This window comes from Corvus hawaiiensis, chromosome Z, assembly GCF_020740725.1.
Source record: "Corvus hawaiiensis isolate bCorHaw1 chromosome Z, bCorHaw1.pri.cur, whole genome shotgun sequence".
NCBI classification, from domain to species: Eukaryota; Metazoa; Chordata; class Aves; order Passeriformes; family Corvidae; genus Corvus; species Corvus hawaiiensis.
The window spans coordinates 29,306,704-29,322,603 of record NC_063255.1 but is presented as its reverse complement, the minus strand read 5'-3'; the positions used below and the strand labels follow the sequence as shown (position 1 = coordinate 29,322,603).

Below are 15,900 nucleotides of genomic sequence, written 5' to 3'. Positions count from 1 at the left end.
GTAAAGTAGGTATGTTTATTTCCAGCTGGGCCGCACGGGGGATCACTCCTCCAAAGCCAAGCGTGTCGACAGCTGCATTCAGCTCGGTATTTACCGGGTTACAAGTTCCATATTCATTAAGTTTCGCAACACGTCTATACATATTCATCACCTAGCCCCACCCAGCCTCGCTTCGTATTATAATGAACCCAAAAGTCATTTACATCCGCGTTGCGCTTGCGCAGTGTGGTTTGGTGGCTTTGGTAGGGGTCTTCCGAGGGTCTTTTTGATGAAGTCAGGAGTCTTCATCATCCTGAACTTTTCACCTTTCTTCCCTACGCATGCTCTTTTGTACCCCTGGCCTGGGTTTAAGCTTCGAGACTGGTTTGAGCTAGTTTTGGGATGAGGCAGGATGTCTGTCTGAGACTCCCTCTGCCCTTATCAGTGGTCTCTTATCTTTTCTTCCTGCCCTGGTATGCTGACCAAGCTGGATGCATTGTTCCTAACAAACTAATTCTCCTGCTTCCCATCCCCCTGATTCAAAACCACTTGGAGTTGAAGGGTTGTTCGAGTCAACCAGTTGTACCTTGTCCACTCTGAGGCTACACACAAAGCAGCAGGAGGACACCAGTTCCCATGCTGCCTCCACAGCCAAGCAGCAGTACAGGCTGCTGGTCTGTCTCTGACCCGGTGGCAGTCCCTCCTGTCAGCCCATCCTGGAAAAAATGCCAGGTGAGTTCCGCCCCACCCCGGCCAGGCTTCTACACAAACAGGTGAGAGGAGCTGTGGTTGTTGTGCACTCCCTTAATCTGGGAGAAACTACCCTTCTCCAGTTGGACACTGCCCATCCTAAGGGACAGCAGCTGGTCTCCTGCACTGAACCCTGCAAGAAACACCCAGAGGTAGAGACACGGCCAAATGAGGGACAAGCAGCTTGGACATTTTGAGTCACCGAGACTGCTTTTGTTTGGAGTACCAGGGACAAATGGCCTGAAGGGACAGCTCTTGTTCCCAAAAGAACAAGAAATTCCAGCCACCTGCATGCTTTCTTGTCATGGGGCACAGGGCATTGTGGTGGCCAGTGTGTGCTATCAAGCCCCAGCCCGCCAAATCTGCAAACTGGGTGCAGATTCAGCCTCGCTGTGCTATCAGAGAGTTTGGTTTTCTCTAAAGCCAAGCCCCATCATGGGCAAAGGCATTTCACACTGGTGACAGAGCAGCAAGACCACTGCCCCTGGAGTGCAGACTGAGTGTCTTGCTGGTGCTGACAATCTCAAGGCAAGGACTGGGACTGGGGCTAACCCTGAAGAAACGCTGCCGCCTGCCAAGCCACAAACACCATTTCCCGTCCCTTCCTTACTTCTGCTCCTCATTTTATTGCCTCTTGCCTCATTTGTAAAAGCATCCAAGGGCCCTGCCCAAGATTACAGCTTGGAAGTATAACACAGGCTGCAAGTTAAATATACTCAATCCTAGCAAATATCACCAGGGAGTGTCGTTACTCGTGATTAGTCTACAGTTACATGGAAATTAGTCTTCTCACAGTTCTCCCTTGTCTACAGTCCTTAAAAATGAAAGATGAATTTCTTGAATCAATTTTTGCCTGTGAATAACAGCTTTTCAGCCTAATTTTTAATTTCACTTCTAACCTTGAAGCAGTTTTGACATGACTCACACATTAAAATCACTCAAATGGCTTGGAAAATCCAGCTTCTAAAATAAGGCTGTAATGTGGCCTCCCCCTCCAAGGTGATACAACCGAAGTACAACATGCCACATTTTGCTTTCACGAGGCCTCCTCTGCTCTCTATGCGCCCAAATCCATCCCTGTCTGTCCTCGCATCAGAAGCTGGTGTAGGACTTCAAAACCATGCAGATTAGAACCACAGCAACCACCTCTGTGAAAACTCTGCAGGGGTGCTTGTGGCTTTATAATGCATCTGTGCCCCTGCATAGCTGCATATGTGGCTTCTGCAGACATTTTCTGCTAATTGCATGTGGAAACACTACTTGGAAGCTGTCCTCTCTGGGAACCCCAGCAACTGCCTGCCATCTGCAAGCTGTGCTGGATCTCCCCTTGCCCTCACTGCAAACAGCAGAAAACCAACCTGCATGAAGCAGCCTCAGGTCAGCTAGCTGCTCCTCGCAGCCTGGGCAAGGTGCCAGTGCCTCCAAGATGTCCAAGGCAGGAGTCAGCTGGGCAGATGAACTCAGGTGAAGCCAGTGGGCAGTCTGAGCATGGGCCCTTTACATGCTGCTGCAGACTCCTATATAGGCACATTGAGGATCATGAGGCAAGCTGGAGACTCCCTATCACCAGCTGCTTACCCAAACCAGAGCTCAGCCCATGCTGCGGCCGGATCCAGTCCTCTTTCCTGCAGCTGTGGGGCGGGCTTGGTATGAAACAGGATATGAAACCTCCAGCCTAAGGACTGCAGATGGGCACTAAATGTAGGTGTAGGAAATCTCTGACCACTCTTGGGCCATCTTTTCACCCTCAAAAGGAGAAGTAAGGATGACTCCAGCTCTAAATACACTCTCTGCCATTCACCTTTTGCAGCAAGGCCACCTTCCAGGGAAATAGTAGTTCTGACTGCTCTTTCTGAATCCCTGGCCAAAAGTGGAGGAAACCCTGGGCAGTTCTCAGGACCCTTGCCAACCCATTGCACACACATCTGTTGGAAAGGGGATTTCAACCCATACCAAGGAGAGATAAGAAAAAGCCCGTAACTAATACCAACTGGCTGCTGTGTTTCGGGAAGAAGGCCTGTCACCAGATGAGATCTCAGCAGGTTGAAGAAAGGGGCCAGAAGCAACTTTGCCAATTTCCACACAGGAGAGGTGATTCTTCCTCACCACTTAGTGCTGCTAAAGACTCATCTCACTACTGCATCCTGCAGTTTGGGCCTACCCAGTACAAGGAAAACACTGACGAACTGGAGAGAATTCAGCAGTGACCACCGGAGTGGTGATGAGGCTGCAGCACAGGGTCTATGAAGGAACATTGAGGGAACTGGGCTTCTCCAGCCTGGGGAAGAGACTACTGGGGATTTCTCACAGGGGTCATCCACTTCCTGAATGGTGGTCATGGAAGAAACAGACACAGACTCTTCCAGAGGCAGACAAGGACAGGACATGGGTAACAAACATGCTTCAGGATGGGGCATTCCAACTGGGCATGAAAAAATTCCTCCACTGAGGGTGGTATGACTTGGAAGTCAAGTCTCTGTCCTTGGAGGTATGCAGAAGTCAACATGGCTGAACACAACATGATCTAGCTTTGGACTGGGGAGTTGAGCTGTAGACCTCCAGAGATGCCTTCCCACCAAGACCTCCTGGAAATTTGATATTACAGGGAATACAGCTGCCTTATTTTGGAGTGTTGGGCTTCCCCCTGCTCTGAAACATCCCTAGTGCCTAGGACAGATCTGAGACACTGTGTGCCTCTCCCTCACCATCCCTGGGCTGCTTTCCTCCTCATGCAATGTTAACATGGAAATGTGGATTTTCAGTATGGTTTCTTCACGGAATGGCAAAGGCTGGAAGCTGTGTGTCCCAGCAGGCTGGCCTGGAAAAAAGGTCTCAAAACCCAGAGCTGAGCTGGAGCAGGCACCACTGTACTGCATAGTGCTGTGCACTTCCAGCTGGCCCAGGAAATAAAATAATGCTGCAACTCAGAGCCCTCTAACATGCTTTTGGAGATCTTCTCTACTACCTCTTTGAGAAGTATCTGTGTCTATGCATCTACAGTTCTACTGATGCAGAACAGTGACAGAGCAGCCAGGGGAATGAGACAAGGGTGGAAAATGACTGCAGGCATGTATTAAAGTATTCAGCTTGTCCAGCTGAAAGAGATTTTTGCCAAACAATTTTATAAGGAATGAGGTATTTTACAGGAAAAGGGGGGCCTCTCCTCTCATTTCCTTTCCCCTCTCCTCTATGAACTTCAAAGGAAAGAGGGGTCAAAACAGAGGCCAGGCAAACTGGAACTGAGTTCCTGAGCCCTAAGGCCTAATTAGTCCAAGATACATTTCATTGGGTATCTTTCAGAGCCTGGCCTAAATTACCAATCTTCCCTGCTGTGCTGCTGAGGGTCGGATAAAGACACAGTGTGGTCTGCAGTTTGCAGGCCCCTAGCATCACCAGAGCTCTTGGGGGGAGGGGGAAATGTCTCAGTCCAAGCCCCACTGATGACAAAGCTCGCCCAGCCCCCTCCAGGCTTTCTGTGGCCACAACTAAAATCCTGTCTCCAGGACAGGGAATGTCTCCACAACTAAACCCCCCTCTCTCCGATGCCCCTACCTCCCTGGTGCTTGTCCCAGAGCTGCTGGTGACTGCTGCTGGCTAATAGACCCAGAGCTAAGTGGCTGCTGCCCCTCCTTGGGTCAGCTGAGGCTATCAAAGAGCCTTCAGCCATTTGGAATTACCCTTCCAGCACTTACAGGCTGATGTTAAACCTCCCTCCTGCCTCACCTTATCCAGGCAACCCAAGCCCAGCTCCTGCCAGCAGACCATGTGCTGCTCCACGCCCTTTCCTGCCTTGCAGCTGTTTGCTGGTCCCCCTCCAGTTTGTCCATATCCTTCCCTAATGGATACCTAGAAGAAGGGATAACAATGTCCCTTTATCTGTGTGTCCTCACATGGCCCAGCACGCGGTCTGCCTCACCAGTAATGGCAAACAAAGCTTGGTTTTGCACAGGTTTAACAACTCTCTGGAACCACACATCAATCTCCCTTCACAGGTCTCTCCCTGCGAGACAGACCAGTCTTGGGGTGGGGTTTTTCTTTAGGGACCCACGAAAGTATTCTCAAGAACTGAGAAACAGAAACTATGCAGGCTGTTTCCCCTGCACATCTCTCAAGAGGCTGGCCTCAGAGGGGTGCATCTTATTTTGAGACTACAGTAAATGCACTTTGACAGAAGGACTAATTTCTGGCCTTGTGCTCTGAAAGCTGAGAAAAGCCAAACTTCACTGTAGATCACTAGAGTAAATCAGAGAGCAGCAAAAGGACATCACTGTCACTGTAAGCTTACGTGGCTTCCTGGTGCCGTAGCACAGCTCTGGTGCATAGGAAACATGCCTTGCAGCTTGTGAGGCAGCCAACAGTTGCACATTAAGTCAGATGTCTGACTGGTGGGGAATGTGATGTCCTCATGGATGTGGGGTGGGCTGTGATTCTGCACCCCATTTGCTTCACGGATCCTGCTCCACAGCCACTGCAGACTGGTGACCTGGTTGGCATAAGGCACACCTCATGCCTGGCTGGGTGCTCAAGCTGCTCTGCCAGAGAAGCAAGAGCAGGATGCATACAGGAGGGGAAAGAAGGAACCTGACTACTTTAGAATCAGGAGGAATCAAAAAAATATTTTATTAAATTTTCTGCCAGAAAGAAAGGTAAACATCTTGCCTTAAAAATTTTGATTTCAAGGTGCTTGCTCAGCTTCCATTTAAAGAATGGGCCTGGGACCAATGGAGGACTGGGTTCAGCTCCAGTGTACTGCAGATATCTGTGCTGCCTAACTGCATCAAGACTATTTATTTCCCTTTGCATCCACTTCCCTGTGGAGCCAAAATATAAAATAGAAACCTTTCCTTCCCTTATGTAATGCACTGCCAGAGCTGGCATCCTGTGAGTGCTGGCTGGAAGGATCTTTGGAGGTCTCCAGACGCTGGAGTGCTGCCAGCACCAGATCAGATTGGCTATAGCTGTGTCCAGCCACAAAGTCAAGGTCTGATTCTTGTGTGCTTGCATAGCACTTGGAGCATTGAGACCCTTTTCTCAGATGAAGTTCATGGAGTGCACAAGAAGGCTTACCTGAGGTGTCCACCTCCCTCTGCATCTATCAGGGAAGGAGGACCAGAAGGAGGGCCTATATAAACCAGCATGCATCCAGTCTATTAGCATGTTCCTGTGCTGAATTCACCTCTCAGAAAAATGCCATCCTGAGGACGGGGACAGTTCAGGACGAGGTAGCCTGCCTGTTGGGTTTTTCCTGCTAGAGGCCATTAACACTGGAGGGAGAACAGCAAGAGAGCACCAGTTGAGTTTACTGAGGAATTTAGCCAGACTTCTATGTGCTGCCAGCACAAAAATAGCTTCCATCTTTAGATTTTACGGCTTTTCTTTGTTAAAGTCTGGATCAGACTTGTTTTCAAAACAAACTTCTAACAACATAAATATACCTGTCATTGAAAACAAATATGCCTGGAACAATTAAACAATACTTTCCTGATGTAATCCCTGCACCTGTGTAAAAGCAGTTAAAAAATTAGTTGGGCTCACAGAGAGGAAACAACAGAACACAGAATGTTAGCCGTGTGCCTCACTCACTGTTTTTTCAACTTCATGCTATTGGATTACTTTCTTAAGCACTCTGGGGACAGAGACAGCAACGAACAGCTTTCCTTGGCAAAGGGAGGCAGTTTCTCACACACGGCTCTATTTTCCATGGCTCATCTAGCAAAGCGCACACGCCTGAAAAAACAGCAAGGAAAAGTCCATCTAAGAGGGGCCAAGTACCGTGGCTTCCACATCCCCACATATATCAGTCTAGCACTGGTATCAGGCTGGGTGGTGTCACTGGATCATTGGATGCAGGTGGGAAGCGCTGCATGCCAGAAAGGCATGAGCAGCATGATCTCAGTGCTGCCCAGGGAACAAGGAGCCTCTCTTCCTGACAAGGCCAGCTAACCTTATGTGCAGCCAGGAGGGTTACAGTCATTTTTACTCATCTTGTAGCACTAGCCAGGTCTACAAGACTGTTGGCCTCAGTCAGAGACCAAGCAGGATGGATAGGCTGCCAGAGCCACCTTAAGTGTGTTTAAAGGAGAGTTGTCCTCTCATGCTCATCCAGGCACCACTGGAGGGCTCTGCCCAGTGGAGCAGCATTTTTCCAATTCTTAGTCCATAATTAAAGCAACCAAGATGTGCTATTAATTTCCCTCCTAGTATTGGTTTGTGCACTGTCATTCTTTCATATGTGACCACACTCTTGAGATGAAGAGCTCACAGTGGCTTTTTAAGGCGTGCAAACTGCAAGTAACACCCCAGACTTACACCTGGAAACCTGCACGTGCAAAGAAACAGATGGCCAAGGAACTGTTGAGTGTCCCTGACAGAATGCCTCACCTGCAGCCTGACATGTCTGTGTCACCACAGGAAATCTTCGGAGATCCCTATGAATTAAAGACAGCGGGTGGAATCACAGAATCAATTAGGCTGGAAAAAACTTCTGAGATCATTGAGTCCAACCTATGACTGAACACCACCTTGTCCACCAGACCATGGCACTAAGAGCCACATCCACTCTTTCCTTAAACACCTCCAGGCATGGTGACTCCACCACCTCCCTGGGCAGCCCACATCAATGCCTAACCACCCGTTTTGTCAAGAAATCTTCCTCACGCCTGACCTGGACATCCCCTGGTGCAGCTTGAGGCTGTGTTCTCTCATCCTGTCACTGGTTGCGTGGGAGGAGAGGCCAATCCCCACCTGGCTATACCCTCCTTTCAGGGAGTTGTAGAGAGTGCTAAGGTCACCCCATAGCCTCCTTTTCTCCAGGCTAAACAACCCCAGCTCCCTCAGCTGCTCTTCCTAAGGCTTGTGCTCTACACCCTTCGCCGGCTCCCTTGCCCTCTGAGGTCTCAATGTCCTTCCTGAACCGAGGGCCCCAGAACTGGACACACTGGAGGTTGTGGCCTCACCAGTGCCTAGGACAGGGGGACAATCAGTGCCCTTGTCCTGCGGGTCACTCTATTGCTGATACAAGCCAGGATGCCATTGGCCTTCTTGGCCACCCGGGCACACTGCTGGCTCACGCTCAGCCGGCGGGAGCTGTACTGCGGCTCTGCGGGAAGCCGGCCGGAAAACCCGCGTTCCGCATTCCCACAGGGAAGCAGCAAGGCCGCACCCGCGGGGCCCTGCGCTGGCGCCGCTCCTCCGCCGGGGGGAGTGCGAGCCCCGCCGCCGCCGGGATGGGCGGTCCCGGCCGCGTGACGTCACCGCGCCAGGCGGGGGTGGGAGGGGGGGACGGGAAGCGGAAGCCGAAGCCGAAGTCGAAGTCGTGGCGGAAGGCCTGGCGGCGACACCGACACCGCTGCTACTACTACCACCACTAGCGGCGGCTCAAGATGTCGATCGAAATCGAGTCCTCCGAGTACGTGTAGCGGCGGCGCGGGAGGCACGGGCGGCGGCCCCGGCGGCTAGGGGGGGTCAGGGAGGGAGCGGTTTGGCGGCCCTGGCCCAGGCGCCAGCGCCGAAGGGGAAGGGAGGCGAGACCCGGCGGCCCCGGGGCCGTGAGGGGACGGAGGGTTGCGGACGGTGCTCGCCGCGGCCGGGGAGGGCGGCCCGTGTGTCCGGGGCTGACCGTGCGCTGTGCCGTCGCCCGCAGCGTGATCCGGCTCATCATGCAGTACCTGAAGGAGAACAGCCTCCACCGGGCGCTCGCCACCCTTCAGGAGGAGACCACCGTGTCCCTCAACACCGTGGACAGCATTGAGAGCTTCGTGGCAGATATCAACAGCGGGCACTGGGACACGGTGCTGCAGGCAATACAGTCTCTGAAACTGCCCGACAAGACCCTCATTGATCTCTATGAACAGGTGAGCGAGCGCGGGGTTCCTGTGGACTCTTCTGGTCCGTGTGGAAGCCTTTGTGTGGTGTTTTCCACTAACCTTTTGCTGAGGTAGATATTTGTCTCTTGGTGCAGGTTGTGCTGGAGTTGATCGAGCTCCGAGAACTGGGTGCTGCCAGGTCTCTTCTGAGACAAACAGATCCCATGATCATGCTGAAACAAACTCAGCCAGAGCGCTATATCCACCTCGAAAATCTTCTGGCCAGATCTTATTTTGATCCTCGTGAGGTATGTAATTCCCTTCCGTAGAGACCTCTCCTGCATGACCCTAAGCATCATTACAAGCTGCTGATGGCTCACGGCACTGGGTTTTTTTTCTTGTCTCTGGGAGTGAGAATGTGTAGTTTCAGAGTTTGATGATTTTACACCTTCTGTGAAGTGTTTGGGAAGTAGTACATGACACTTGATTGTGAGGCAGCAGAGCAGTGGTTTTGAAGTGTGCTGCAGTTGGGAGTTTGGGGATTTGTACCCGTGTCCTGCCACAGGATGGCATCTGTAGCTTGCTTTTTTCAGTGTTATATAGGCAGCAGAATAAAACATGAGTTGTGTGAACAGAAATATTGCTATTTAATAACAATAATAACAAGGCATTATTTCTGACTGGTTACATCAGCCTGATAGTTTTGGTGAGAGCATGTTAGGTTAATGGTTAACGTAGCGAAGGGACTGATTTTAGAGATCTTTTCCAACCTTGGTGATTATTTGCTTTTAAGGTTAGTATTAAAGAGAAAAAGTCTTTTGGAGGCCTAATAGAAAATTGATATGGAAGGGGTTCCAATTTCAGAACAATTGAGGTCTTTTTGGGAAAAGAAAAATAATTATTTAGAACAATAACCTCATAAAAATAACTTCTCTAGGCATACCCCGATGGAAGTAGCAAAGAGAAACGGAGAGCTGCTATCGCACAAGCTTTGGCTGGAGAAGTCAGTGTGGTACCTCCATCTCGTCTTATGGCATTGTTGGGGCAGGTGAGTCTTGAAAAGTATTTTAGGAGCCATGTCTTTATGTTGTTGGTGCATAAAACTAGTTATGATGTAGTTGAGTTTCCAGCTCTATAAAACTGAAGTTTAAATGTGGTATAGTTAGAAAGATTTTTCACGTGTCAAGGATTTTGCAGTTGTAGGAAAACGTGTCACTCCAGCAGTAGATTTCTTCCAGTAGAGTAAATACGCAGCACATAGTGTGCACTTTGAGAATAACATTCTGTAACACGTTTTCTGTTGCGTTTTCAGCCCTTTCTGATTGTCAGAATGTATTCATTGGCACTCTGTGCAGACAGTGTTTCCTATGTCGTAGATCTGTGTTAACTGATAGCTAACGGTGTGGCTTTCAACTCCTCTAAAGGCACTGAAGTGGCAGCAGCACCAGGGCCTGCTTCCTCCCGGTATGACAATTGACTTGTTCAGAGGCAAAGCAGCTGTGAAAGATGTAGAAGAAGAAAAGTTCCCCACGCAGCTGAGCAGGCATATTAAGGTAATGTTTGCTTTTGTGTTTCTGGTGCTTGTCCTTCCTGTGTTTTTCGTTGCGAGATAAGGGGAAATCTTCTGAACGTTTCTTTTCTTTGTTGTAAATCATTCCCCTCCTCCCTCACACCCCCTCCCCCCACACACCTGTGTCTTTTCCTCCTTTTTCCATGCTTTCTTTATCTTATCAGAAGACTTCTTCCTGGGAATCTGAGAGGAGGTCTTTTAACAAGTTTGTGTGCTTATGGTATTTGTGGTTAAGATAACTGCGTAGTTTCTTTGCTTCCCCACTTCAGAATCAGTCAGTTTACAGGAATTTGCATAGTCCCCTGCTTTATATGTGCAAGGAAATCCTTGTGTTCTAAACTGTTTTTCAGAAGTCATGAGCTGGAAATTCTGAAATCAATTTGTGGTGTTCAGTAACAACTTGCTAAAAACGCTTTATTAGAACTTGTTTTTTTTGTCATTGCTGATCTTGTATTTTTGTTTGGGCTCCTGAAGATTTTTTTTGTGTACTGAATTGTCATGGCCACTTGTATATAAAAATTTAGAAATTGCAAAATTGGATATTAGAAAAAATACCAAATGTTCTCTAAAAATTACACTGGAGAAACATCACTCCAAATGAAGCAACTTCAGGAATTCATAAATTTCTGAAGTCTGCTTGGGATAAATGTGAAGTATTGGAAAAGTGTTTGTTAACAGACAATACACTGCAAAAACAAAAATATAAAGACAACCAATTTAGCTCCTGCCTGTACCATGGAGTGTTTGTTGTACGTTTCATGGACATTAGCAGACCAAAATAAGGTTTTGGGTTTTTTTGTTCTACCGTTTTAAAAAAGTGCTACTCTGTATGTATTGACAGATTTTTTTTGTACCTCTGCATTAAATTTGTGAATACATATTTCTAGAAGATACTGTATTTTTACCATCATAATAATACTACGGTTTTGTTTTGATGAGTTGTGTCTTTTAAATTGCTTATTAAGCTTTGCTTACATTTTTCTTTTAAACAGTTCGGGCAGAAGTCACATGTGGAGTGTGCTCGATTTTCTCCAGATGGACAGTATCTGGTTACTGGCTCTGTTGACGGCTTCATTGAAGTATGGAACTTCACTACTGGAAAGATTAGGAAGGTGAGTTTCTCCTTATTTCACACAGAGTAACTTTGACTTGCCAGAGCACCTGAATTTATTCTTTGAGATTGTTAGGTTCACAGTCCCTAAGAAATTGAAACAGAGAGGGTTATCTGCTTAGGTGATTCAAATATCAGTCTGGAGTATTTATGTGGGTTTAGTTGTTCGGTTTGTCACAGATTTTCCTCTGTGATAACTTTGGTACCTTCGTGCATTGTTGTTGTTGCCTTTAAAATGGTGATAATGGTAGTACTCTGTATTATAAGGCTGTGAAGTCTGATTTACAATAGATTGTAAAATGTAACTGAAATTAAAACTGTTAATACTTTTGCACTTTCCCTTAAAATGAATTTCATTGATTTCACTACTTTGACTGATGAATCTGCTTTTGTTTAGGATCTGAAGTACCAGGCACAAGATAACTTCATGATGATGGATGATGCAGTGCTGTGCATGTGCTTCAGCAGAGATACAGAAATGCTGGCAACTGGAGCACAAGATGGAAAGATCAAGGTACAAATCTTTTTGTATGGTATGTTGGGAGAGGTGGTGACCAAAAGGACTAGTTTGCAATAGCAGTAATGTTCCCATTCCATAAAAACCCAAAGGAAGTTTAGCATGGCTCAGAAACAGGTGTGTGTTGGCTCTGATGCTTAAGCTCATGTGATCTCACAACAAAATAATCACTTACTTGCTGTGTCCTTTTCAGGTGTGGAAAATCCAGAGTGGTCAGTGTCTGAGAAGATTTGAACGAGCACACAGTAAAGGTGTTACGTGCCTCAGTTTCTCTAAAGACAGCAGCCAAATTCTGAGTGCTTCTTTTGATCAGACAATCAGGTAAATAAACGGAGAATGTGTGAGCTTTAGTGTGGGAAAAAAGAAAACGGATTTTTCACATTAAGCAGTTTAACCATAAAATAGTGTAATCTAGAAGGTACCTGTAGAGGTCTCTAGTCCACTGTGCTTCTCGAAGCACAGCCAGCCTTTCAGTTAGGACAGCCTCTTCAGGGTCTTGTCCTGCTGAGTTTTCGAAATCTCCAGGGTTGTTCCGCTGCTTCTCTTGGGGAAAATCGTGTTTGGATATAGGAAAAGATATTTTGGGTTGGTTTGATACTGCTTTTTTTGTTAGGTTCTTTTTGGTGTTTTTTGGATTTTTTTTTTGGTTGGTTGGAGTTTTTTTGGTGTCTTTTTGTTGGGGTTGGGTTTCTTGTATGCTTTACCTTTTGTACTTCAGCTGTGCACCTTTTGAGGAGTGTAACTCCATTTATTCTGTAAAGACATGTTGGGTAGTGATGGTAACCCAATAGTTAGAATTTTTTAGGTGTTTAGGTGTTACAATTATTTAGGTGAATATCCCCCCTCTCTTTTCCTTTTTTTTTTTTTTTAAATATCAGTGCAAGATAGGTTAGAAGAATAAATATGCTCAGAAAAATACTCAAACACTTTTATAATCTTAGCAGGCAATAGGAACCTCATCAAACCCATTTTCCTGTAGCTCTTAGCATCTGGAAAGTGCTGATTATTGTTTGTGTAATGCAGTAATTCTGATCCTGCACCTTGGTTACTGAGTGGAGTTTGCTCACTCATTTGCATCTATGTTGTCTGACAGGATTCATGGTTTAAAATCTGGGAAAACCCTGAAGGAATTCCGTGGTCATTCTTCCTTTGTCAATGAAGCTACTTTTACCCAGGATGGCCACTATATTATCAGTGCATCCTCTGACGGCACAGTGAAGGTAGGATGGCATTTACCCCTTGTAAGAACACCTTCAGACTCTTGCTGTGTTATATAGCCCATTTGTTAAAATTGTTGCAGTCACTGGAGAAGACTGGGTTATCTGCAGTAATGGGTCTGCTTGTGACTTTACTGCAGATTTGTGTGAGAACTGATGACATTTCTTACTCCACTTACAGTGTCTTGCAGGGCCTGTCTCTGCTGCATTCATGAAATGGGGGCATAAGTGCAGTGCTTACTGCCTGTTCTGTTTTATTCTAGACATGGAACTGATTGTGACACCTCTTCTCCTATGATGTGGGGATTACCTTATCTGAAATAATTGCGTATCAGCTCTTTATTTTTAAACTTTTAAAGCTAATTTAGTTTTTTTATTTCTTCTACTAGGTTTGGAATGTCAAGACAACAGAGTGTTCCAACACCTTCAAGTCTCTTGGTAGCACTGCTGGGACAGACATTACTGTGAACAGTGTCATTCTGCTGCCTAAAAACCCAGAACACTTCGTTGTTTGCAACAGATCAAACACAGTCGTCATCATGAATATGCAAGGACAAGTATGTGCTCTTACTGGTGTCCTTTCAAGTCTCTCTGTCATTTCAAGAATGCAGAAAACCTAGTTAAAAACGTTGCTCTAAGCTAGCAGGGTTAAACCTGATTTCTCTGATTTGCTTTCATGACAAACTATTTTGAACTTGAGTTTATAGAACACAGGAAAGCTCTTGCAGCTATGGACACATCTGTGTTCTAAACAAACCTAATACTTCAGTATTTTTGCCCTAAACATGGTATTGATGTGCTGCTGTTTAATCCTGACAAATGTTTTTGGGCGTGTGTCTTTACAGATTGTAAGAAGTTTTAGCTCTGGTAAGAGAGAAGGTGGTGACTTTGTCTGCTGTGCACTTTCACCTCGTGGTGAATGGATCTACTGTGTTGGTGAAGATTTTGTGCTGTACTGCTTCAGCACAGTGACAGGCAAGCTGGAGAGAACTCTGACTGTAAGTTTTTAGCTCTGAGCTTTTCCAGAGTTTTAAACACAGGGATGATGTAAATGTTTATTATGAAGTCCATAAGGAGTAATCTCAGACCAAGGAATCTTTCATCTTTAGTGGACATGATTGGTAACAAATGAATTTCAGGGCATTTGGCCATAGAATGTGTTTTGGTTTTTTAGAACAATTTGATTGTAAAAATTAGGGAAGTATTTACCCACGAAGCAAAAGGTGAATTGGTTCAGACTTCTGTGAATGAGAGCTTGTCTTGACCTGGGCTCCAGCTGGTGGATAACCTGACCAAGCTGTCAGATTTAAAGGTGTTGGGTTTAAATTTGCTTTAGATTGAACTAAAGAGGAATACCAGCTTGAATGTCTAAATTTAATGGGGAACACTTAGGTGTTGTGGGTTTCAGTGGATGTAAGCCTTCACTGAACCTTCCTTTGCCCAACAAAAAGTAACTGCCATGTCACAAAAATTGTTGTGACTGGAATTTAATGTTGGGGCTATGTACCCCTGCTTTTGCTCTATGCACAAAGCACCTTAACCCTCAGTCCAGTTTTCTCCAGTTGTTTTTTGAAGAGAGTATTTGTCTTGAATCCGCTAAAGGAAGACTCTCCTAATGCATCTTTCTGCTTACTCTTTAGGTCCATGAAAAAGATGTCATTGGCATTGCTCATCACCCCCACCAGAACCTGATTGCCACTTACAGTGAAGACGGCCTCCTCAAGCTCTGGAAGCCATAGATGGACTTTGCAGCGAGCTCTGAAGCATGCCTGTTAGTTGCAGGTTACTAGTGTTTGTGCTTTAACACCGGTCTAAATATGCAGAGTGTGATACTTACTCAAGTTTCAGTTCAGGTTTTCAGAGAACTACATTTTTGCCTACCTAGAGTGGATTGATGCATAGATATAGCATCGCTTAATTTGATATACTTTTATTTTTACTAGAGTAGTTGAAGCAGCTTCGGTGACAATGCTTTTTCTGTCTCCTGAAGTCTGTACTCCTCCTATAATGTTTGTAAAAGTTCTATGAGACAGCAACTATACACACTTCTGAGTGGTTGCTGACTTCTAGAATACTTTCTAGAGTGCTTCTTTTTGAGTGAAATGTGGAATGGGGAAGTTGTCTCTTCCCCGCTGCTGAAACAGGAATAGTTTCCTAGAGTGCAGATGAGGATACAGTATCCTGAGCTTGAAGATGGGGTCATTTCTAGGCCATTGGGTTTTGCTGTGTTCAGTTTTCACTATCAGTTTTCCAAGTATATTGGAAAGTGGTGTCACACAGCTGCCTCAGAATGAAACTATCCTTCCCCATCTGCCAGCACTTCTTACTGGAGATTGTAAACCTGCCTAATGTGGCAGTGAGATACAGTTGATTTTGTTTGGGGATTTTTTTTGTTTTGTTTGTTTTCTTTTGTTTTACTTCAAGACTAAAAGGAGTTATTACCGGGGCCCTCTTCCTGTAAGTGCAAAATGTCTTCAGACCAGCTAGAACTGAAATAGGCTCCAGGGGATCAATATTTTAAAACATGCAAAAGTTGGTTTACATAGGCTGAGTTCCTAGTGCTGTGATAATGCTTTAAATCATTATTTTTAAGTTTGTGGGTTTTTTTTTTTTAATTTCATATGCCTGTGGACCTAGCTGATGTTATACTTAGGTCCCACAAGATGGTAAAAAGATACTTTCAGGCTCTTCAGTTTGGAGCACATGATTTTTTTGTTGAGAGATTCTGACTAATGTACACTGTTCTGAATGTACATCAGAATCTTCTGAAGTCTGTGTCTTTTCTAGGATGCAGAAAAATGAGGCTTTTCCTGTAATGATGAATCAAATGCCTGTAGATTTGAATCTGCTGCACCGTGTTCTGTCCTCATCTTGTAGAATGCTTTCCTATTGCAGTAATGTTTTGAACAGTAATAACTTGCCTTTGACTTAATAAATTAGTTCCACTTTAA

The 15,900-nt window shown here is 46.0% G+C and overlaps 1 protein-coding gene across 1 annotated transcript; it reads left to right on the top strand.

Moving 5' to 3' along the window:
* The first annotated feature begins 8,004 nt into the window (after window positions 1–8,004).
* On the top strand, window positions 8,005–15,900 carry SMU1 (SMU1 DNA replication regulator and spliceosomal factor). The gene is made up of 12 exons (XM_048291322.1): window positions 8,005–8,137; window positions 8,372–8,582; window positions 8,690–8,842; window positions 9,472–9,582; window positions 9,959–10,087; window positions 11,097–11,216; window positions 11,613–11,729; window positions 11,926–12,053; window positions 12,826–12,952; window positions 13,339–13,506; window positions 13,795–13,947; window positions 14,590–15,900. Exons 1-12 carry the CDS (start codon window positions 8,112–8,114, stop codon window positions 14,686–14,688), a joined length of 1,542 nt encoding a protein of 513 aa, XP_048147279.1. The 5' UTR covers window positions 8,005–8,111; the 3' UTR covers window positions 14,689–15,900.

Bases quoted from the DNA above. Each gene is read 5' to 3' on its own strand.
- SMU1 (XM_048291322.1), top strand. From the start codon at position 8,112: ATGTCGATCGAAATCGAGTCCTCCGA. The intron at 8,583-8,689 runs GTGAGCGAGCGC...CTCTTGGTGCAG, and splicing joins TCATTGATCTCTATGAACAG to GTTGTGCTGGAGTTGATCGA. The intron at 10,088-11,096 runs GTAATGTTTGCT...TCTTTTAAACAG, and splicing joins AGCTGAGCAGGCATATTAAG to TTCGGGCAGAAGTCACATGT.